The following is a 22,956-nucleotide window of genomic DNA, read 5'->3' as shown; positions in this document are numbered from 1 at the left end:
AATAATGAACACAGTTAAGGTAGAACCTAGCATTTTATTTAGATCTTCATTAAACTGTTGGAATTGAGAACCAGACATACGTAATAAACCTCCAAAAATAGATCCTGAAAGGCACTTTCTGCTTAGGGCAAGCAGTCATGAAATAAGCATGTAAACAAGCTGGCTTCTCTGTACCACACCAGCCAGGTCTGCTTTTTCCATGGCTAGCTGCACCAGCTCTGCCCTCCCTTGTTAACACCAGCCAGACCCCCTGTAGGTCTAACCCAAGGTTTTTCTGTAGGACACCTTGGCCTACCTGGGAACGCTGGAAACATGTTAAAGGAATCATGGTGTTGAAGAAAAAAAAAATCTTTTAAAAGCTGCCATCTGAGGTGATGGCTTCTCTGTACTTACGCCATACCCCAGAATACAATAAATAAGCAATTAGAAAATGTTCAAGTATGAAGGGATTTTCCTCCTCCCCGCCAAAAGCACTGCTGTCTGAAGGAAGCTGGTTTCTCTGTAGCTACACCAGCTGTTCAGAAAGCTCATTGGACCTGGTTTTGAAAATAAAACAAAGTTAAAACCCTGGGAGGAGTTATTGTGCAGTGTGGAATACTTAGTCTTTCTTATAAAGAAAAAAAAAGTTATCTGGTACCAAAGTGTGCAACCTACAGACCCTCAGGTACTGCCCTGTGACTTCTCTGTATGACATCACAAGGGTGCCAAGTGCCTGTTTTTTCTAGAGCTAGGAGTTGGTGGTTTGGCTAGTGCTGAAACCATGCATAGGATTGGTTGACTGAATAAAAACCTTATTACGTACGTCCTCCAAAAGACAGCTGAATAAATGGAGTGATAAGATTTGGTGCTGTTTAAGAGATGGCAATTAAGAGCATAAGCACCAGGGAGATGGTTTAATGGTAACTGCCTTTTTAAAAAAATGTCAGGCTAGAGCTCCAACTGGAACTTGCGTTACATGCAAGAATGATTGAATAGGGAACACTCCCTGACAAAGAGCTACATAATTAGAAATAGATCAAGTTATAGGGAAGATAAGGGAAAGCTTCACATTCATAATAGAGCTTGAGACATTACAAATTCATGCTGACAGGGCTGTGGCATTGCCAGACAGGCTATAATGGAACTACAGGTACTTTACGTGCACATCACAAGGACATTTTCAGCATCTGGTGGGAAAGTCAATGCAATTAGAATTTTAGGGGGTTGGGCGATAGGGCACAAAGGTTCAATTTCAAAGCATTATTTACTACAGTGTTGTTGGTTTGTTTCTAGGCAGTTACATGGATCACCTATGCTCACTAAATTCATTATAATGGTGAACAAAACACCTAGGGACAGAATAGCAAGCCGAACTTACAGTCCCCCACACAAGCTAAAATTCATGTCATTGACTAGAGTGACTGCAACTGATCAGGAGCTGAAAGAGGACAGGAAAAATTTAGGAAGAAGGGCCCTTTCCCTCAGAGCTTGAAGGCTTCTCTGTAGCCTACGCCAACAAGTCTGGGGGAAAAAGGCTAACACTTTCAATATTTAAGCTTTTTGGGCACTTCCCATGGGAAGCTGTCCCTACCAAAGTGGCCATAGGCTGCAGTCCTCTGATAAATTGGCTTCTTCAGATCCAGATCCCTGGAATATACAAGTCCGTAACTTAATATGTAGCATTCAATTAAAATAAAGCAAAACAATCAGCAAGACTCATTTTCAAGACTTCTGGCAAATGAGTTCAGTTCTCTGGGGTATGCTAGGAAAAAAGTTTGTGGCGAAAGTGTTTGTTACTTCCCTGGTGTCCAAACTCCTTGCACAGTCCTTATTAGTAACTACAGTTCTTGTTTTTCCGTCCCTGGCTCAACAAATATGAAAACTTGTCATTATTCTGAGAAATTTCAAGCGTCAAAAGCTCATTTGAGATTACAGAATACTTACCAAGGTCCCATTGCCCACACTCTACACCATGGTTATTTTCTTTATAACAGCCTCGAACATCCCATTTATCTGTACTAATTCCTTTTAAATAAACATTCTCTCATAAGATGAGCAAAAAGCCCATTATCAAATGTGGAAGATTTTCTAGGGTGGTTAAGTCTAAGCCACAGCGTACTATGCTTTTGGATTTTTCCTAATTTAAGCTTTTACTGAAGACAATTTAAAAGATAACACCAACACGTTCTAGGAATTACAATGTTTCCCCACTTGAGGAGTCTTCCTTCACACCCTTTACTTACTCTGATTTGAATATATCTCAAATATATACACACCCCACACCCTCAATATTTGTCACTAGCAATAGGCTTTACCATCTTTACCTGACAATGACCCCAGGGCGGAGGTCAAAATTCTTCTTCACAATCTCTAATAGCTCTCTCTCACTCTTCTGAGAGGTACCATAATGGAAAATGGAGATAGACAATGGATGAGAAACTCCAATAGCATAAGAGACCTAAAAGGATTCAAACATCGTAAGAATCAGACATGGAAAGACCCACATAACACTTGTGTAATACAGTGGTATTAATAAAAAACAAAACAAACAAACAAAAAAAACAAGTAGTTAACTACTAAATGCCCTCTACCTCCCACTAACGTGCCTTTTAATAAGTCATTTTATAAAAGAGTATATACCTGAACAAGAACCCTTCTGCATAGACCTCCTTTAACAAGGGATTTTGCCACCCAACGGGCAGCATAAGCAGCTGAACGGTCCACCTTGGTATAGTCTTTTCCTGAAAAGGCACCTCCTCCATGAGCTCCCCAACCGCCATAAGTGTCCACAATGATTTTCCGGCCAGTCAAACCAGCATCACCCTGAAATTACAGGATTTAGTCACTTTCTGTCTTATCATTTTCAGCAAGTGGTTCTAGATCAAGTTTGTTGTTAAATGCCTATCCTGTATCATTCAGCAAATATCCTCGGATGATTCAGATGTAGGCTTCAAGAAACCTAGAAAAAGAGGTGGTAGTAGCCAAATTTTTGCATGTAACCATCACTGAAAAATCCAAAAAAGAACTGAACTGACATTATAAGGCCTTACCTGAGGCCCACCAATAACAAATCTGCCACTTGGCTGTAGATGATAGATTGTATCCTCATCGAGGTATTTTGCAGGCACAACTGCTTTGATGACTTTCTCCTTTAGGGCATCCCTCATCTCATCAAGACAAACTTCTTCATCATGCTGAACAGATATAACAATTGTGTGGACTCTGATGGGAAGCACAGCGCCTCGATCCTGCATATACTGCACAGTCACCTTGAAGGCAACACAGATAATGAGAACACCATCTACTAAACAATGACTTTGCTCTAGGTCTTCCACCCTAACTTATAATACAAAGGACAAATGCTATTCTTTTTTCAGTTAGCTTTAATCAAACAGCTTCACTAATGCTCTGGACCAATGTAATATGTGTAATCTAGCTTTATGGTCATCACTTACTTGAGTTTTAGAATCTGGGCGTAACCAAGGCAAAGTGCCATTGCGGCGCAGTTCGGCCAGTTTGGCATTGAGCTTGTGTGCTAAGACAATGGTTAAAGGCATACATTCCTCAGTTTCATCAGTGGCATAACCAAACATCAAACCCTAAAAAAGGAAAAATCACCAGTGTGATCAATCCAAGCCTTAGAACTAAGTGTTAGAAGATGCAGATAGTGTCTACAAAAATACCTGGTCTCCTGCACCAATGTCTTCCTCATTCCGGTCAAGATGAACTCCTTGAGCAATATCTGGTGACTGTTGCTCCAAGGCCACCAGTACATTACAAGTCTTGTAGTCAAACCCTGTAACAGAACAATGTCTTATTTAAAAAAAAAAAAAAAAAAAAAAAAAAAAAAAAAAAAAGGCAGCTATAGCAGTACCTTTTTACAACAATTACTGGAATTCTAAATACAGTTCACTCTTGCACAACAAATCTGACACTTGGCTATAGACGATAGATTGTATCCTCAACAAGAAATTTTTCAGATACAATGGCTTTGAACTGTGCTGAACTGTGCGGGTCCCACTTACACACTTAGTATTCCCAAGGTTTTGCATCACTAATTCAACCAACGGCAGACTAGAAAAGTATTTTCAATCCACGGATGTGGAGGGCCAGTCAACTGTATACATTATCCTACTCTATTTTATGTAAGATATTTGAGACTCCTCGGATTCTGGTATGCTAGAGAGGTCCTGGTACCAAGGGATGACTGAGTTTTTGGGGAGTCAAAAATTACATGTGGATTTTCATCTAATATACCTAAAGCTTAATATTTTTAGAGAATGGAATAGGGCTGAAACAAAAGGATAACAAAACTATACAACTGGAATTAAGATTAGCAGGAACCTCCTGGAAAACAGATAGGGAAAGCTTAAGAAACTATCTGGAAAAATGAGAAGCGTAGAAAAGCCAACTCATTAAAACATACCTTTGGAAGAATCATCATATCCAATGTGTTTAATGGTTTCACGAACCACTTTCTGGTAGTCAATAGCAGCTCTGGATGTAATTTCCCCAGCAAGAAGGATCATTCCAGTTTTAGCAACAGTTTCTAATAAAAAGAGAAGTTCACAATCAAATGTCATTTTTATAAAGTAATTTTCATGATGCTACCATTTCATCAGTTGATAAGCACTGTTCTGAACCTACCACAGGCCACTTTGGCATCAGGGTCTTGCTGAAGGTGAGCATCAAGGACAGCATCACTGATCTGGTCACAAATCTTATCTGGAAAAAAATAATTCCTGGCTCAATATCTTTACTGTTAATTAAGTATGTCATGCTCCCTTCCTTTTAACCACAGCTGTAAAGATCTTTGGTAGAGCTTTCTTTTTAAAACTATGGTAAAACCTACATAACAAAATTTACCAATTTAAACATTTTCAAGTATATAATTCAGTCATATTCCAAGTATGGAGATCTTACTGCCATACCTAGCTACTGTATAATTAAAGCACTACTTTGCCAGAAGCCATTTGCCTGAAGAATAAATGCTGGATGTAGTGTTGCGTGTTACTTGAAAACCTGACATCATGGTCTTATTATAGCTGCACCACAAGCACACCAATTCAGATAGGCCAATAGAACACCTGGTATTTAATTAAAAAACATTTAAACTCATTATGGCATATACACTTTATGCCTGACACAGACTTCAATCCCAACTCTAAAGTATTCCAGACATTTTGAAAAATGTTCCCAGGCAAAACTATTTCCATCATTAAATAGAACAGCCACATCACTGAGATCAAGTGAAAGCAGAAACAAAATGGTTTACCTTCGATTCCAAAAGCAATGCTAGGAAATGCTTAGCTTTAGAGTATTGCTTTTCAAATAATAGTACTTAACATTTTATCCCCAAAGTTTGAAGTGTGCATTATAAATCTAACCAACCAGAGAAGTGAACCGTTTTTTGTTTATCTTGTTATCAATTCTCCCTGATCCTGAGGAACACCAATTAGGGCAAAGAGAAATCACGTCAATTCAAGAGTTAAACAACGAAAGCAAGGACACTTTATGAACAAAATGAATAAATGGTGAATCATTTGATTTTGTTATGAGTAATCTTAACAAGACTGGGAAATACCCAAACGTATTCTGAATCCTTGTCAATGTTCTCTCCACTAAATTGTCACCTAATTAAAAGTGGGAGAGGGAGGAACAGAAATACCCCCTATATCACTTTCCTGAATTTTGTATAACCACGCAAAACAATTAAAGCAAAATATTATTGCAGTCAAGCCAAAAGCTCAAGACAATCTACAAACCCTTATAGATGACTGTGACTTAAGTGATTAAGATAAAAGGTAGGTCAACAATGGGGAAAAAACCCAAAACCCCACATCACACCAGAACACCTGATCTTCACTGATCAAGTCTTGGGGGTTGTCCTCTCCTATACCATTAAGTTGCTTGTGGAATTTCATCAAAGGCACAGTAGGCTAGAGAAATGGATCCTTAAGCCATCAGACTAGTTAATTATCTTTGTGGTGGTCAACATAAGGGCAGAAGCAGCTCAGCAAAATAACGATCTTTGCCAGGTGATGTTTCCAGGATGCGATTCAAAGTTTCTAGAAACAGCTTCACTCATTCACGTGTAAACTGATTCCCATAATGGCGGACCAGTGGACAAAGCCCGGAGAAGGAGACGTTAAGTAAAATCCTGCCTCTAACGGTAAGCACCAAAGACTAAAATGCAACGGCAGCTTACGCTTAATTCATGCTTCCCATCCTTTTCACCCATGGCCCAAATAAGGCATGTCTTCTCCAACGCACGCTATATTTAGTTGGAGGTTGTCACTTCGAAGGCCAGGCAATATACCGCCTAAGGGAATGTCCATATTCTGTATTGAGTAGTAATGACTCAAGCCAAGAAATTTATGGGAGAGGAGGCGTCGCGAGGAACCGGCTACCCACTTCGTAAACCCGAGCGCTCCCGCTGCCGGACGGCTCCCGCGGCCCAGATGCCACATGCTGCAGACACGTGGTTGCGGCTGCAATGCGGGGCGCGCGCTCCCGAGGGCCGGGCACGAGCGCTCGAAGCGGGTCGCCCACTCGAGGTTTTTCGGACGCCAGGGCGGAGAGGGGGAAATAGTGCCCTCCCCGGGTAGAGTACGAGATGCCGCAGCTCCCGCCCTTCTCGTTTTCTGGAATCTTCCGTAAGCCGGGGCGCGCGGCCGGATGGGAGGGGAGGAAAGGAAGGGGGAGGGGAGCAGCGGCCACGCGCTGGGCACCGGCGGCGCCACGAGGAAGGCGCGCAGCCGCCGCTCTTCCCACTGCCCAGCAAGCCTGGGTAACCAGAGTGGGCACCGCCGCCAGCGGGTCCCGGGCAGGCCCAACTCTGCCTACGCCCCGCCCCTCGCTTCGCGCCAGGATCCGTCACCTCACCTGGGTGGCCTTCCCCCACAGACTCTGAGGTGAAGAGAAACGTGCCCTCCTCGATGAACGCCTCATGGAAGCCGTTGAGCTGCCCGTTCATGTTGGTGTTGGTGACAGTAGCGGTAAAAGTGGCGTTGAAGAGAAAAGAGCGGTGAGGCGACGACTGCGAAACGCGCAAGCAGAAGACAGCGTTCCACTAAGCTCGGGCTGGCGGCGCGGAATGAACGAGGCGGCGGGCAGCGGGCCCAGTATTTATACACAGCGCTGCGCGCGCCCGGTTCTGGCCCCGCCCCTCGGCCCCGCGCGCCTATGCGCCACTCGCGCGGGGGGAGAAGGGGCGGTTCGCTGAGGGGAGCTCGGGCTAAACCACTCAGCGAGGCACGGGGAGGGAGTGGAGGTAACGCGCCCTTCCAGCGAATACTTAACTATCGTAAGCATTCATAACAAGTGGTAAGTGGAAACGCGAGCGTACGGGGTCGTTGTACCCTTCCGTGTTCGGTGTGGGAGGAAAAGCGATAAGGGCTTAATGCCGCTGTTCCCCTGTGCTGTGACATGGCACCGCCCTTCCGACCGTTGGCCGGGCTATCTGGCCGCGAGGTCGCGTCCCCCAGCGGTGGCAGCGGGAATCGTGAAGGTTTTGTTCTCTGGCTCTTAGGCGTAGGTCTTTCCGGTCGCCCCGCCTTTGGATGCCCGAGTGACAGGGGGCCAGTGGCTGTCAGCCACGTGAAAGTGGCCATCTTGGTTGGTCAGCGAACGATTCTTCGCACCGCAGTATTCATCCCCACCCTGCGCGCTTCTGGCGGCTGGAAATCCTGAGGCGGGCCGCCTATTTGCTAGTAATTTCTTGGTTAAAGCTTCTGTGATGAAAATGGCCGAAAAGCAGAATAATGAGAGTTCTGGCATCGATTTAAACGATTGCCGTCCTCCTTCCACACCCCCCACCATATTCAAAAGTTTCTGAAAGACCTTTTCCTTTGTTGACCCTTCAGCTCCAGCCATTTCTCCATTCAAGAAAGGAGGCTTTTCACAAGGCTGACCTTGCACTTGCTGACTTTTCCTATGTCTGTAAGGAGAAAAAAACGAATCGTTGTTTAGAGAGTCATTTCAATATTCTGTTCAAGAGACAGTCGAATATTTTCTTATAGAAAAGCCCTAGAGCCTTTGTATAAGATTAAGCAGATCTCCTGACAAGGTGAAACTGTCCGTTTCATGAAGCTTTCACTTTAAAAATGTCCACATGCATTTGTGCCAGTTTTGCCCATTAAAGGAATTCTAGGGGAGACGAAAAGAACAAAACTTGAGCCAACAAGGAGTAGAGAATCAGAAACCGAGTTCATGGAGCCCCCGTTTGGAAGGAGCCTACAAATGGAAAGGAGGGCGGATGTCACTGCCTGTTTAAGGGCTGCAGCCTCGGTGCAGGGCTGGCAGGGGCTGCTATGGTGGTGGCCCTGAGCGCATTAACATCGGCTTTAATGATGTTATTAGGAAGGCCTGCTCCTAGGATAGGATAGATGCACTGGGGACGTGAATGAGACCTCAGTAGGAGTCTCCTGCTGCTTATCCTCAGAGAATTAGGTAAATTATGAACAATCCTCTCAACGACCAGCGGGAGGAAAGGTAGGAGTTTGCGGGCTGGGAAACAATGGAAGCATTTGAGCTGTACCAAGGGCTTTGACAAGGACGGTAAAGAAAGGGCTTATCTCTACACCTCATGACCATAGCCATGGTCACTCAAAGCAGGCGATATAAAAAAGAGACAACATCAATGTTAATTTTATTTATTGGCCTTTATTTTTCAAACTATCTTCATGGAAAACTGTTTGACTAATAATTTTGAAGTGTTATTTCGCTTTTCTTTTTTTAAAGCAGAATGCCAATTTATTAACTCACAATGAGTAATAAAATTGCCTACGAATTGCATGTGTAGGCTGGTTGGTGCATTATCTCCTAGCAGAAAAATCTATATGGGAAGCCAGAATATAATTACAAGGTTATTTGATTAATATGGAGTCAGAACAAGGGGATTGGTTGAATTCAATGATTAGCTCATCCTGATACCCTTATGTTACCAGCTCCACTGTGGGCTGGTCCTGCCAAGGAGATTAGAATCAGCTGTTCATACTTGCTTACCGACTTCTCTTTCTTGCTCATAGCATGTATAATATCCTGGTTAAGGGTCGGGGTTTTGGAGTCCAGCGTCTACCACTTATTAAGAGTGTTGAGCAAACAACCTTTCTACATGTCCATGTCATGAGTCTGTAAAAAATTGGGATTAAATGTAATCATGCAAGTAAAGTCTTTAACATAGTATCTAGCACATAATAGGTTTGTTTTTTGTTTTTTTTTTCATGTTAGCTGTAATAATTAAACCTTCAGTGGCTTCCAGTTGCTGTTAAGATAAAAACTAAAATTGCTACATGCTCTGAAAGGCCGGAGTGTGATTTGCCTGCTGCTTCTTCAATCTTATCTTGTGCCACTTTCTTTTCTGTCTTCTACTTTGGATTTCTTTTAATTAGTAACAGTTAAATTTATTAATTGATTAGTATCAAAACAAAATCGGACACATTTTCATTGATTTTATATTTTTTACATTTTCCCTTCCTCTCAAATATTTATGAGCACCTCCTGTTAGACAGACCCACAGACTGGTGATATGACAGTCCTGATCTCTGCCCACCCGGAGGTGTAAATGGAGGGCAATGGCTGGCTAACTCCTCATTCTTCCTACCCTAGCTCAGCTGCCACTTCCTGGATGAAGCCTTCACCAACACAGATTTCTCACAGGGTCCTGTGTTTTCCTATATGGCACTAAGTGCTGTTTGAAATTACAGTTTTGGCAATTAGTGAATGTCTCAACTCCCATCACATTTGTAAGCTCCATGACAATAAGAAGGTGGTTTTTTTGCTAAACTTTGTTGCTGAGTGCCTGACACACAGAAAGTGCTTAAGAATGTTTGAGGAAAGGCAAAGAGGGAAAATAAGGAAGGAGACAAGAGGAAAGAATAATAAATATAAGGGATGGCAGAAGGAGGTGAGGAAATGAGAAACCCTGGAGATCATGTAAAATAAATGAAAAGAGCTACTGCTTTGTTTTAGTCAGAAGCATAATTAATAAAATTAAGAGCTCTTTAATGGGGAAGCTCATCAGCATCCTGTTCTCAAAAGAATGAAATTTCTGATTCTATACATTAGTTCCTTTAGGATAAAATAAACCAGGAAAAGTTACTAGTTTATTTCATGTTTAACATTAATGAGATTTGTGAAATGTTGAAATGTTGTTTGTGAATGTGAAATATTGTAAAGCACATACGACAAATTTAATCACTAAAGGCTCCAGATTTCTCAACCCAAAGAACATTAATGTAGCAATAGTCCTATGAAAGACTATTGGATAAACTAGTATTTGTGACTCCGACAGCAAATATGACAGCTCCACGTCTTATTAGCCATCAAGGATAGAGGTCTAGTAAGAGCATTTGCACTGCAAGAAGCTGTTGATTTGGCAGGAGAAAAGACGAAGATGACACTAGGTATATCAAAGAGTGATAGTGAAGGTCTGGAGATGCTCAGAAGAAAGCTCCTAAGCTGTGAGTCTTAAGAGTACTTTCCTTCCATGTGATAACAGACCAAGAGGAGAGAAATCTAGCCAGATGTCTTTAAAATCAGCCAGTCTTTTAGGGTCTCAGAAGCAACTCAGATGGCCTCGATGCTAGCTAGCTCTAGTGGGATCTGAAACAAGTACTATGTGAATCTCCTCAATTTTAGGCTTTTTGTAATTTGTTTTTGTTTCTGTTAATGATAACAATATAATTTATTGTGACAGGCACTGTTCTAATATTTATACCTCAACAATTCTAATGAGACAGGATTTTCCTTCCTGTTTTACAAATGAAGAAACTAGGATGTAATTCACTAAGTCACAAATCAGATTAGCAGTGGAGCTGGAACTTGGTCCTGGGTCCGAGCTCTAGGTGCAGCTCCTTGTTACATGTCAAACAACAATACTTCATACTTTCTGAGGCAATTAATGATAAAATTGGTTTGTATTCTTCCATGCCTTTTTCTATAAACACATTATGTATATGACGAAAGTGTTATCTTTCTGGATTATGGACATATTTGTGGGAAGCAGTGGTTTCTCGGAGTTTAATGTGCATATGAATCACCTGGGGATCTCATTAAAATTTTTAGCAATATTCTGCATTTCTAACAATCTCAGATGGTATTGATCCTGCTGGACTATGGATTACACTTCGAGTAGCAAGGATGTTGACTAGCAGTCTGCAAACTGGGATAGGGCACTGCGACTACACGAAGCTCTGCAAGGTCATTGATAGTTTTAATTAAATCTATTTCCAGATCCCATCTTTCATATGAACTATTTTCTAAAACTGACCTGCTTGAGTTAGAAGAAGAGGTTCTTATCTCCCAATTACCCTGTCACAGTGTCCCTTCTCTTAAGCGATTAAGGAAAGAAAGCCCTCTCACCCAGCTGAATCTCACTCTGGGATGCTAAACAAAGGAACACACTGAAATATTGGTGTAAGTGTTGAGAAAATGAATGATTCTGATAACTAACAAATCTTTTTTTTGCAAGTTAAATCTTGTCTAATCCTTTTTTTTCTACACAATCGAATGACTTCATGACGTTAGCTGATAGATCATTAAACATAATTTTGGATAGATCACTATGTGGTTTTTTTGTTTGTTTGTTTGTTGTCATTTAACTCAGAAGGAATTAAAAATACTTAGTAAAAGTGCTCTAACAAAACTCTTTCCATAACTAGTTATTTATATGAACAAGGTGCTTACATCTATAAAAATGAAAACTAGGATTAGAATCAATAATGAACTCTTTCTAAAAATAAGTAATATTCCTCCATGGATTTTAAACTAATTAGGGGGGAAAAACCATTCACTTCATAACACACACATGTATGCTGATATAGTTTTCTTTTTTGATTGATAATTGTAAAAAATAATATATTTGTTATTTTGATCAATTCTGTACTGATTATTATATTGATAAGTCAAACCAAAGGAAATTTTTCTCACTCTTAGAGACTTATAATAAACATTTTCTAATATATTTTAATTTATATGCATATTTTGATACAGAATAGATAATAAGGTGATCAATAAAAGACTTTCAAGATAAAATATAAAATAGATTACATTAGTATAAAATTCTATTGGGGAAATAGATTGGAGTTCATAGAGTAAAAGAAATAATACAAATTTTCTCACTGTTGAATTTGTTCATGTATTTTTATTTTTATTTATTTTTTATTCATCTATTTTTTAAATGAGTGATGGTGGGTATTAATTCTCTATGTATTTAGATTTCATTGATGTGTTTAGGAGTGATGGTTTATTATGTTTTACATGCCAACATTTACAATATGCTGAAAGTTATAACCTTTTAACTATACTTATGATGAAAAACTTTAGATGTCCACTTAAAAATATGCTGGTAGCATGTAATTAAAATATATATATTTTTGGAGTTAAAAGCTGCAAAACTTTGAAGACAACCTACCTAGACCAATTAAGAAGAGAAGATACTCCAAGAATTCAACCTCGATCGTTTAGAAATGAATTTCTCTGAGTTTGTGTGAAAGTGATTGTAAAAGAGACAACCCAGGATGGTCCAGGCAGGAACTTCATGTTGAGCAGGTCCAAATAGCATGTGGAAATATTATCAAAAGTGTGATCACTCTCTGGTATAAAATAGTGTGTAGATGCTATTAATCAGATATTTTGCAGAGTTTCTACACCCTCGGCAGTATTGACATTTTGTGCTGGATAATTCTTTGTTATGTGGAGCCGTTTTGTGCATTGTAGGATGTGTAGCAGTATCCCTGGCCTCTACCCACTAGATGCCAGTAGCACCCTACCCCCAACACCCCAAATTGTGACAACAAAAAATATACTCCTTGGTTAAGAACCACTGAGCTGTTAGAAACATTGCAGGGTTATTATTGTTAATGTTGGAGTTCATAAGTCGAGGTCCAAATTGCCTGTACCCTGTCCTGTATGGAAGGCAGCTTCGTTTTCATTCCCTTTGAAGATTGGAATGAAGTTGTAAGTTCCTAAAAGTCTTACTTGATGAAGCTCACGGCCCTGCAGAGTATAAGGCCCCTGTCTGTGGACTACTACAGCTTGAATCTCTGACTCTGATAGATAGTCCCACCTGGTTGGGTTTGCGGACACAGGTGTGGGAGCGACATGGGTGAGGCTTGATGGTGAAGCAGATTTGAGGCTGGCCACTGCCCTCACTTTGCCTGGAGACAAAGCTATAGGTAGTGTGGAGATGGCCTCCCTACTTGAGAACCAAGAATACTAGCTGACCATTATATCACACATATTCGATCTAATTGATCAAATCCAGGAACATAGAAAGTGTTTGTGGCCATGATTTTGTGTCTGTGTGGTGTTTCACCTTTATTTTAAGGACAAAACATACTGGTGAATGTCACTACCTGCTCTCCTTGTAGGTCATCCTGGACATGGACGGAAAATGGCCCTTGCTAGACAAGTACAAGCTCAATAAAATTGCTCAAGACCTGCAAATTCACTACCTGTGGTCCAGAGCCACAGGAAAATGCCAGCTCCCTTTGGTTCAGTGGTTCATAAGCTTTTTTGGGGTTTGAAGAAAGCTATGGATCTCTCCCTAGAAACATGCACCACATACACTCATTCACACATACTTCTATGTATAATTTCTAAAGTTTCAACCATATACTACAAGAATCCTTTCTAGTATCTCTCATAAATTTAAATTCACATTCCCTAGTATTCTGCAGTCCCACCTCTAGAATTCATTCTAAAGAAATAGTAGCATTTGATGTGTAAATGTGTTGTGTGTATTTATATTAGCATTGTTTATAATAGCAAAAATATAAAAACAGCTTAAATTGATACTAATGGGAAATTAAAGCATTATTAATTTAATTGATTCATAATGGACTATTATGCAGCTATTAGAGAATGGGGTAGAACTATCTGTACTGACTGAAAATAGGTCTATGATATTCTGCTGTTTAAAAAACATGCAACAATGTAGAGTAGCATCTTATTTTGTAAAAATTATATATATGTAAATATATATATATTTGGATTCATAGAATAAATTCTAAGAGTCTAAACACCAAACTTTCAGTGGATACCTCTTACACTTTTTCAGTATTCACTCCAGTGTTACTTGAAATTGTAAAAATTTGCAAGAATTATTTCTGTAAGTTAAAAAAACAAAAAAGATTACCAGCAACAACAGAAGTGAGTTATTTCTAAGGTATAGACTGCGGTGGATGAACAGGCTTCAGTCTAGTCAGCTCCCCCAGGAAGATTTGGCATTTCTATGGCACATCTCCCATGGGAAGCTCCCAAATCCAAATGACCTGACTCTGAGGTGCTAGACCCACTGCAGGGCCCTTTGTGAGAAGGACAGCCTTTATGTGCCATCGTGTTGATTCTTCTGAAGTCACTTGTCCCCAGGGAGACCACTGAATTTTAACTCTTTTAAATACATGAACTTTACAAAATTATCTGTCAAAAATAGATCTGTCTCTGTCTCTCTGTCTCTCTGTCTCTCTGTCTCTCTCTCTCTCTCTTTCTCTCTCTCTCTCACACACACACACCCTAGATATTGCCCACATTCCAGCCTAAATTACAGTGCTCTGAGATACCCTATTTCAGAGTACCTATCCCAGAGACACTGCCATAGGCATTCCTTTGGATTGAGAATTTCACTTAGAGATTAGACGACATTCATTGTGTCTGGACTCTGGGCCTTGAGAACCATCTCTTACAAACTATCTTGTGGGTAGTCCTTGTAGGCATGGCCTGATAAGTGCAGACTCTGCCCTCTCCTTGGACCACTGCTATGCCAGGCCTACTGCTGCTACTAGTGATATTGCCAGGCTCTGACCCTCTTCCATTGGCCTCCTGCCATATGTTCATCCTGAAGTTCCTTCAGACACACTTGGAAACACATAAGTGCGGGGAGTGGGTGTTGAAGACTCTTGTATTACACTTCATTTTTCTTATCTAAGCAACCAAAATCACCAAAGACACTTTTTAATAGTAAGTGGATCCTTGTAGTTTTTTTTCTTGGGAACTGAAAAATAAATACAGATATCCCTTTTTTTTTACAGTTATTTTTTTAAAAAACTTATTTCATATACATTTATAAAAGTAATAAAACACATTAAAGAAAGTTTGGAGGAAGAAGAATTTGAGTTCAGAAATAAACCCATACATCTACGGTCAATTGATTTTTAGCAAAGGTGCGAAGACCATTCAATAGGGGCAAGAATCATCTTTTCAACAAATCATGCTGGGACAACTGGATAGCCACATGCAAAAGAATGAAATTAGGCCCTTACCTCACACCATATACAAAAATTAACTCAAAATGGATCAAAAATCTAAACATAAAACTACACAACTTCTGGAATAAAACATAGGAGTAAATCTTCATGATCTTGGACTAGACAATAGTTTTATAGATATGACACCAAAAGCACAATTGGGCAAAGTAAAAATAGGTGAATTGGACTTCACCAAAATTAAAAATTCTTCTGCATTAAAGGAAACTCAACAAAGTGAAAGGACAACTCACAGGATGGGAGAAGATATTTACAAATCATATACGTGACAAGGGTCTAGTATCCAATATATATATAAAGAACTCTACAACTCAACAATAAAAAGACAAGAAATCTAATTTTGAAATGGGTGAAGAATTTGAATAGACATCTCTCTAAAGAAAATATACAAATGTCTAATAAGCACATGAAAAGCTACTCAACATCATTAGTCATTAAAGAAATGCAAATCAAAACCACAGTGAAATACCACTTCACGCCCACTAGCATGGCTACAATAAAAAAGATGGACAATAACAAGCGTTGACAAGGATGTGGAGAAATTGGAACACTTATACATTGCTGGTGGGAATGTAAAATGGTGCAGCTGCTCTGGAAAACAGTTTTGTAGATTCTAGGAAAGTTAAACATAGAGTTGCCATGTGACCCAGCAATTCCACTCCTAGGTACATACCCAAGAGAGTTGAAATATATGTTCACACAAAATCTTGTACTCAAATGTTCATAGCAGTGTTTTCACAACAGCCCAAAGGTGGAAACAAACCAAATATCTATTGATGGATGAATGGATAAACAAATGTAGTATATTCATACAGTGGGCTATTATTTGGCCACGGAAAAGAATGAAGTACTAAATTATACTATGACATGGACAAACCTCAAAAACTTTATGCTATGTGAAAGAAGTCACAAAAGATCACATATTATATGATTCCATTTTTATGAAATGTCCAAAATAGGCAAATCTACAGAGACAGATTAACGGTGGCCAGGGCCTAAGAGGAAAAGGGAGTAGAGAGTAATTGCTAATGGGTAAGGGGTTTCTTTTGGGTATGATGAAGTAAGGAGTGGTCAGCGCATTGGGCCAAGCACCAGTGGGCAGAAAGCTCTAGGAGTAGGCTCTTACTTGAATTTCCAGAGACCACTCAATCTTCTTTGATTGGTTGGGGTTCATACTTGGGCAAAGGTGAAATTCATGGAGTTCTATCAATATATTAAGTTCCCTGGGAAACTAGACAATAGTTCAAATACCCAAACTCATAAACTAATCTCCAAACGGACAGAGGATATGAGCAGTCTATAAGAAACAAAGAGCTAAAAGACGTGAAAAATCTTCAGCATCACTCATAGTTAAAGAAATGCATCACAAAACAATGAAATTTCATTTTTCATCTATCAAATGGACAAACAAATAAAAGTTTGGTAATGCCCAGTAATCACAAGATTATGGGGAAATAGGCACCCTCATAAACTGATCCTGGGAGTGTAAACAGATTCATCTCTCTGGAGAGCAATTTAGCAATGTCTGTCAACATTTTGAATGTTTGTTCTCATTGACTCAGCAATACTACCACTAGGAATTTGCCCTAAGGATATACTAGCAAAATTATGCCAAAATCATGTGCAAATATGATTACTGCAGCATTGTAATAACAAAAACCTGGAAAGTACTTAGCCATACATCAGCAGGGGACCAGTTAAATAGATCTATGTAATGGAAAAGTATGAAATCATTAAAACATGAGGCAGAACTATATGTGTGGACCTGGAAAGATCTTCTAAATGTGTTTTGTTAAAACCAATGTGCACAGCAGTGTAATCTCATTTGTGTTAAATTAAAAAATACATAGGTATATGCAGACTTTTTTTTAGGAATGATACATAAGAGGTGGTAAGTTTTGGAGAGTAGCACTGGAGTTAGGAAAAGATAACTTTTGCTTTTTATTTGATGCTTTTCCTTAATATTTGATTTTTTTTACCATGTAAATATAAGATTTAAAAATATATATTTTAAAAGCAGACGAAGAATGTGGAGGTATAAAGAGAGAAAAGAAAGATCCCTTAGATGGGAGATTATGGTTTGTCCTCTCAGGATAATCTTGTTTTAGCAGTATTAATAAAAGCACTGTGACTGGATCATTTGGGTTTTAGAAAGACCACCAGTGCAGCTGCCTGAGGATGGAAGGGAGATATGAGACCAGAGACAGGGCAGCTGGTCATAAGGTTTTTGCAACAGAGTGGGCCTCAAATTTAGGTGGTAAGGGTGGAGTGGAGAGACTGCCCCTGAGAGGAGAGTTATTAAAAAAGGGAAACTGACAGCCTTGATGCTTGATTAGACGAGGAAGATGATGCCCAGGCATCTGCCTAGGGAAGCTGATTATATAGCAATGCTGCCCAAGGAAACACTGGGAAGGAGAGGTTAGAGAGACCAGAAGAGGGTGAGGAAGAAAATAATGAATTTAATTTTTGAACATGTTGCATTGAGGAGCATGTTGAATGTGATCGTGTTAAATAGACATATAGGTATGGAGCTCAGAGAATTCTGAACTGGAGATGGAACACATCAGATTAGGTTAGATAATCAAAATTGATCATAAGGAAATTGTGTAGACCAAAAAAAAAAAAAAAAAAGGGCCCATTTCAAAGTGGGTCTCTAGAGATCACCTAACCTGTAACTGTTGAGTAGAGGAAGACAAACCTGGAGTGAGACTGAGGAGTGATCAGAAGCATGAGAGGAAAAAGTGAGAGGAGGGGAGAGGAGGGAAGTCTAGGCTCACAGACTATTGTTCTCTGCTCCTGACTAGACACTGTGGCTGATTTTTGAAGCTATTCCCTCACCAATTCCAATTGCTCTGCTTTTGCCACATCTGCCCAGTAAATCCCAACCCTGAATTTTCTATTTATGCTCCTGAAAAAGACCACCCAACCAATGAGAATGGCCCCACTTCAAGTTCATGGTTTATACCTCCTCCGGGCTCTTTTCATACCACCCATCAATTTATTTTTCTTTATCTCTGGTTGGCTCTGGCTTTCATTCCCATTATTCTAAATTATCACCATGTTCACTTCTCACATCTCACTTCCACTCTCATCGGGACAAATGAGGCCCTCTTTCTATTAATGTATCTAAAACTTCTTTCCCAAATATTCAGCCTTGGAGGATGAGGTTCAGCTCCTTTTCAGCTCTAGAATGCCCCCAGGAGGCCTCGCTAACCCTGTTCTGCCCCTGAGCCTTGGTTACTTGCTCCTTCTTCTGTCTTGCTGTATCGCACATTATATGTTTCTCTATAATGGCGTTTACCATGCTGAACTAAAGTTATCTCACTGTTTCCTCCAATTATCTTGATCCCATGCATGATATTTCCCCCCTTAACTTCTTATTGATATGCAACATCCAAGCAATTGCATATTGTAAACGTGTAGCTCACAGAATTTTCACAAACTGAACATATGCATATAATCAGCGCCCAGATTAAGAAACCAAGCATTATAGCACCCAGAACCCTCCTTGTGCTCTCTTATACTATCTCTCTCCCCAGGGAAACCTCTATCCAGTCTTTCAACAGCATAGGTTAGTTTCAGCTGTTTTTGTAAATTTTTAAAAATAGGTCAAAAATAGTATGTAGTCTTGTGTCCAGCTTTTTTGATCATCATCACATTTGTAATGTTACATGCAGTCCCATATTGTTAGTGCAGTCTCAACAGTCTTTTTCCATTGCCACATAATATTCCATTGTGTGAATAGACCACAGTTTATCGATCCATTCAAGTATGATGATAGTAACACTATTTGAGACTATTGCAAATAGCAGGCACTATGTTTCATTCATCTTTTTATCTCTAGCATTTCACACATACCTAGCATAATTGTATGTATGTAAACAGGTAAGAGAATTCAAGGAATACTTTTCCACCATATTCCTGGATGGTCAGATAATACCTGAAATATTAGATTCAATCCTGAATACCATGTTCAAAATGTTTTAAAAGGGCCCTTGATAACTTGAGTTGTCTACAGAAGGCAGCCATGATGGTGTATCTGGAAGCCATGCAGTATCAGGTATGCTGGAAGGCACTGAGACATTTATTATGGAAACAAAAACAAAGGGGATCAGACATAGACCACATTGCTTTTGAAGACAGCACTGGGCCAATGACTAAATATTTGGGGGGAGGCAACTTTCTGCTCAACAATAATCTTGATACTGGCTTATATTTAGAGAGCACTTACCATACACCAGGCCCTGGTATGTGCTTTGGGCTTTGTATCTATCAGTTCAATAGGAGAATGACTTTTTTAATGATGAGACATGAAATGAGCTACCTGGTGAAACTTTGATCACTCCACAGCTGCAGAAACTGGTGGTCCTGGGCCCTGAGAAATTACACTTTAGGTCTGTGGTTTATCTGAAAAGCCCTCCTCTGACTTGGCTTCCTTCCCTTTTCCCTTCCTCATAGAACTGCCTTCTTTCCTGAGCGTGACCTCCTGAAGTGTCTCCCTGGGTCCCACCACAGCAAGCAAATTATGAAGTGTTTCTGTCAAGAGCTTCCTTCCACTCCAGACCCACCTGTCCTGGCCGGGACCCTGTCCTCTCCACTCCAGGATGTCTGTCCAGCATTTCTCTCTCCTTCTAATGACACAAAACTTTCACCTGCATAGATGATGACTCTGGCTGGGGCAGTGGCCATATTAGGCCTGACCCTTTGTGTAGCCAAGAGTTATCCTAAAGTTTGTTTTTTCATTTCTTTGAGACAAAAAGTATGAGGTAGGATCAATGAAATTTAGAAAGTGCTTGGGTGGGGCGGGGGCAGGAGGGGGAGAGGACCTGGAGAAATCCTTCTCTAGATGTATCTAACCAATTTAGGCCTCAGAAAGAAAAGCCCAGACAAATCTGGGTTGCTGAATGCAAAAGGCGTTTGTTAGGAGAAGCAAAATACTGTCATCTTCACAGGATAGGCTGTGTTGCTGGCCCTGAGCCAACATGCTTTATCTCCCCACTGGCGCCTGAGGCCAAGGCCTGGCAGCTGCAGAATCACCAAAAAGACAGTGGCCTGAGTTAGACAAGCAGGTGTTGTAAAGTGCTGGCCCTGTGTCCCCTTTTTGCCCTCCCTCTCACTTTCTCTGCTCCATTCCCTCCCCCAGAACCCTGTTTTCTCCTCATTCTTGTTTCTTGTGACTCATTCATTCATTCATTCATTCGTTTATATTTTTTTAGAAGAGGGCTAGACGGAGTCCAAGATGTAGGAAACTGGTCAACAAATGAGCAGATTGCAGAAGCCTCACTCTGCCCCATTCCAGCAGCCATAATTCATGTCTTCTGTTTCTTCTCTTGTGCTGGACAAAGCCAAACATACACTAACAGTGTTAGCACAATAAATTTTAGCAGTCCTGACCTTTCTCTCTGAGCCCTGGAGTCGCCTTGACTCCCAAGCCGTGACTTGCTTGTGCTTAAAGAGGATTAACACTTACTGGAGGCTGCAGGGCCCTGCACTCAGGATGATGGGAATCAAAATAGAGATTACCTTATTTGACTTAAAATTTTCCACTCGAAAGATAGAATCCCCTAGAGAAATACACTGAGGCTTATACATATACAATTTGAAATTGGATTTTAAAATTAGTTTGCCAGCTGTTTGCTAGGTCATGCCTTAGGTTCTTGTCCTTGATTGATGTTGGGTCCATTTGGGAAACGAGGCCAAGAGGGGACAGAGGGACTGCCAAGGCCGCAGGATCTTGGATGCCTGGGGACTTTCCCAGGATCCCTGGCAGTTGTTGCTATGGGCCTTTAGAAACCCTCTGAACCCAGCACCAAGGTCTGCATCTTGCTCAGAGAAACTGACAGAGCTCAGACTGCCTCCCCAAGACCGCACCTCATCCCTGCACTGCCTCCTCTAGGCCAAGGCCTGAAAAAAAAAACGAACTGTTCCCAGGTAGAAGAGTTTTTCACACTTTGTGTGACTCCATATTTACTTTAGCTCCTGTACCACCTTCAAATGATACATACATGCCCAGAACTCTCATCCCCCTCCTCTATTCCTGCTTGGTGGCTCTTAGTCTCTCAGGTCTCAGTCAGAAAGTCACTTGCTCAGGGAAGCATGAGGGGCCAGAGTGTGGTGCTTAAGAACACGAGTGTGCCAGAGTTTGAATCTTGGCTCAGCTCTTCCTAGCTGTGTGACCTCGGGCTAGTCATTTAACCCCTCTGTGCCTTAGTTTTCTCATCTGTAAAATGGGGATAGTGATAGCACCTATCTCATTAGGGTTATTGTGAGTATTCAGTGAGTGAACATACAGTGTATAGAATATGTAAAGTGCTTAGAACTTGGCCTGGCATGCAATAAGTGTCTGCTCTTAATACTCTCTACAGTACATCTCCCAAGGCTCAGTTGCCTGCTGCTGCCTTGTGCTTCCCTAGCTTCTTGTACTTATGTGTAGCACCTGTCCTCCTTTTCTTTATTGCTTAATTATCTGTCTTCATGAGAGCAGGAACAATGTCTTATCTTGCTCTATACCATCTAAACCTTATAGCCTAAACTGTACTCAGCCTATGAGATACTCAAGAAATGTTTCTGACTACAATAAGTGAAATATTAAAAAGAAGAAATGCTGAAAGACAAATGCAATCCAGAAGACAAAAAAAACATGGGGCTCGGGTCATTTTTCTTCATCTATATTTCCTCTATATACTTGGCCTTTTCATTTTGTTTGTCTGGCTTTTTTTTTTTAATTTTTTTTTTAGGCAAGGCAACCCTTGGTTGACCTCACAGATTGCAAGGACTTTGTCAGGTTACAATCCCTTATTTTTTTATTTTTTACACCTACAGCACCTGGTCTTCCTAAGTGGTCTCCCATCCAAGTACTAACCAGGCTCGACCCTGCTTAGCTTCCGAGATCAGATGTGTCTGACTGTTAAACAAAGAGAATTGATGAATTTCAAGTTCTGGAATTATGAGAATAAGGCTTTGCAGTCGTGTCTTTTGCAGGAGATTTCCAGCCCTACTAGTTTTTCAAAATCTAATTAAATATTAAATACATACAAAAGAATAGATTATATGAGCAAAATACTTTTAAAAATGGACACTCAACTACCTACAACCCTGCTTAAGATATAGGTTATAACCTACACCATTGGATCCCCCTTGTGCATCTGTCCCCATCTCAGCCTCCTCCTAATTTCATTGAGTATTCCTTTGCTTATCTTTATAATTTTACCCTAAAAATACCCACCCCTCAATGATATGCTGGTTTTGCATGCTTTTGAACTTTATACAAAATAAATCATACTGTATATATTTTTGCTTTGCTTTTCTCACCATTCATGGTGTTTGTGGCATTTGTCTATGCTGTGGCATGTAACTGTATAATATTCTACAATGTGAACACTCTGCCATTTTCTTCTCCAGTCTCTCAATGGATGTGTGGGTTGTTTGCAGTTTTTTGGTATTGCTGGCAGTGCTGCTATGAACATTCTTGCATGTGACTATTGGAGCCCACACTCAAGATTTTCTCAGGTTTTTTTTTTTTCCTGAATCCTAAGGTTTATTTATTTTCAACTTGTCCAGATAATGTTAAATTGAATCTTCTGTCTGTGCTATGTTCATCTTCTGGTTCTATCAGATCTGTCAGAAACGGGCTTTGAACTTGCTTTGCCATGACCTCGACTTCTAGGTGCAATAAGGTGACTGGGTGTCTTAGAAAATATCACCTTGTGGC

The 22,956-nt window shown here is 40.4% G+C and overlaps 1 protein-coding gene and 1 long non-coding RNA gene across 2 annotated transcripts; one reads left to right on the top strand and one right to left on the bottom strand.

Moving 5' to 3' along the window:
• Window positions 1–14: 14 nt before the first annotated feature.
• MAT2A (methionine adenosyltransferase 2A) lies at window positions 15–7,085 on the bottom strand. The gene is made up of 9 exons (XM_039852747.1): window positions 6,865–7,085; window positions 4,627–4,704; window positions 4,406–4,528; window positions 3,663–3,775; window positions 3,435–3,578; window positions 3,030–3,248; window positions 2,620–2,802; window positions 2,304–2,437; window positions 15–1,626 (listed from the first exon to the last, which is right to left on the bottom strand). Exons 1-9 carry the CDS (start codon window positions 6,953–6,955, stop codon window positions 1,524–1,526), a joined length of 1,188 nt encoding a protein of 395 aa, XP_039708681.1. The 5' UTR covers window positions 6,956–7,085; the 3' UTR covers window positions 15–1,523.
• Window positions 7,086–7,221: 136 nt separating this feature from the next.
• On the top strand, window positions 7,222–13,985 carry LOC120594599 (uncharacterized). Its single transcript, XR_005650641.1, has 3 exons — window positions 7,222–7,305; window positions 11,215–11,397; window positions 13,353–13,985. It is a non-coding gene; the product is annotated as an uncharacterized LOC120594599 (long non-coding RNA).
• The last annotated feature ends 8,971 nt before the right edge of the window (window positions 13,986–22,956 follow it).

This window comes from Pteropus medius, unplaced genomic scaffold, assembly GCF_902729225.1.
Source record: "Pteropus medius unplaced genomic scaffold, Ma_sr-lr_union100, whole genome shotgun sequence".
Lineage (NCBI taxonomy): Eukaryota > Metazoa > Chordata > Mammalia > Chiroptera > Pteropodidae > Pteropus > Pteropus medius.
Note: the sequence above shows the minus strand (reverse complement) of the source record. Positions and strands in the feature narration are given on the sequence as shown.

What these genes read in the sequence shown, in the direction of transcription:
- MAT2A (XM_039852747.1), bottom strand. Translation starts at nt 6,955, where the DNA reads ATGAACGGGCAGCTCAACGGCTTCCATGAGGCGTTCATCGAGGAGGGC. An exon ending in GCCCAGATTCTAAAACTCAA is followed by an intron (nt 3,249 to 3,434) that starts GTAAGTGATGAC and finishes GTTGCCTTCAAG; the next exon opens with GTGACTGTGCAGTATATGCA. An exon ending in CGCCCTGGGGTCATTGTCAG is followed by an intron (nt 1,627 to 2,303) that starts GTAAAGATGGTA and finishes TGTATATTCCAG; the next exon opens with GGATCTGGATCTGAAGAAGC.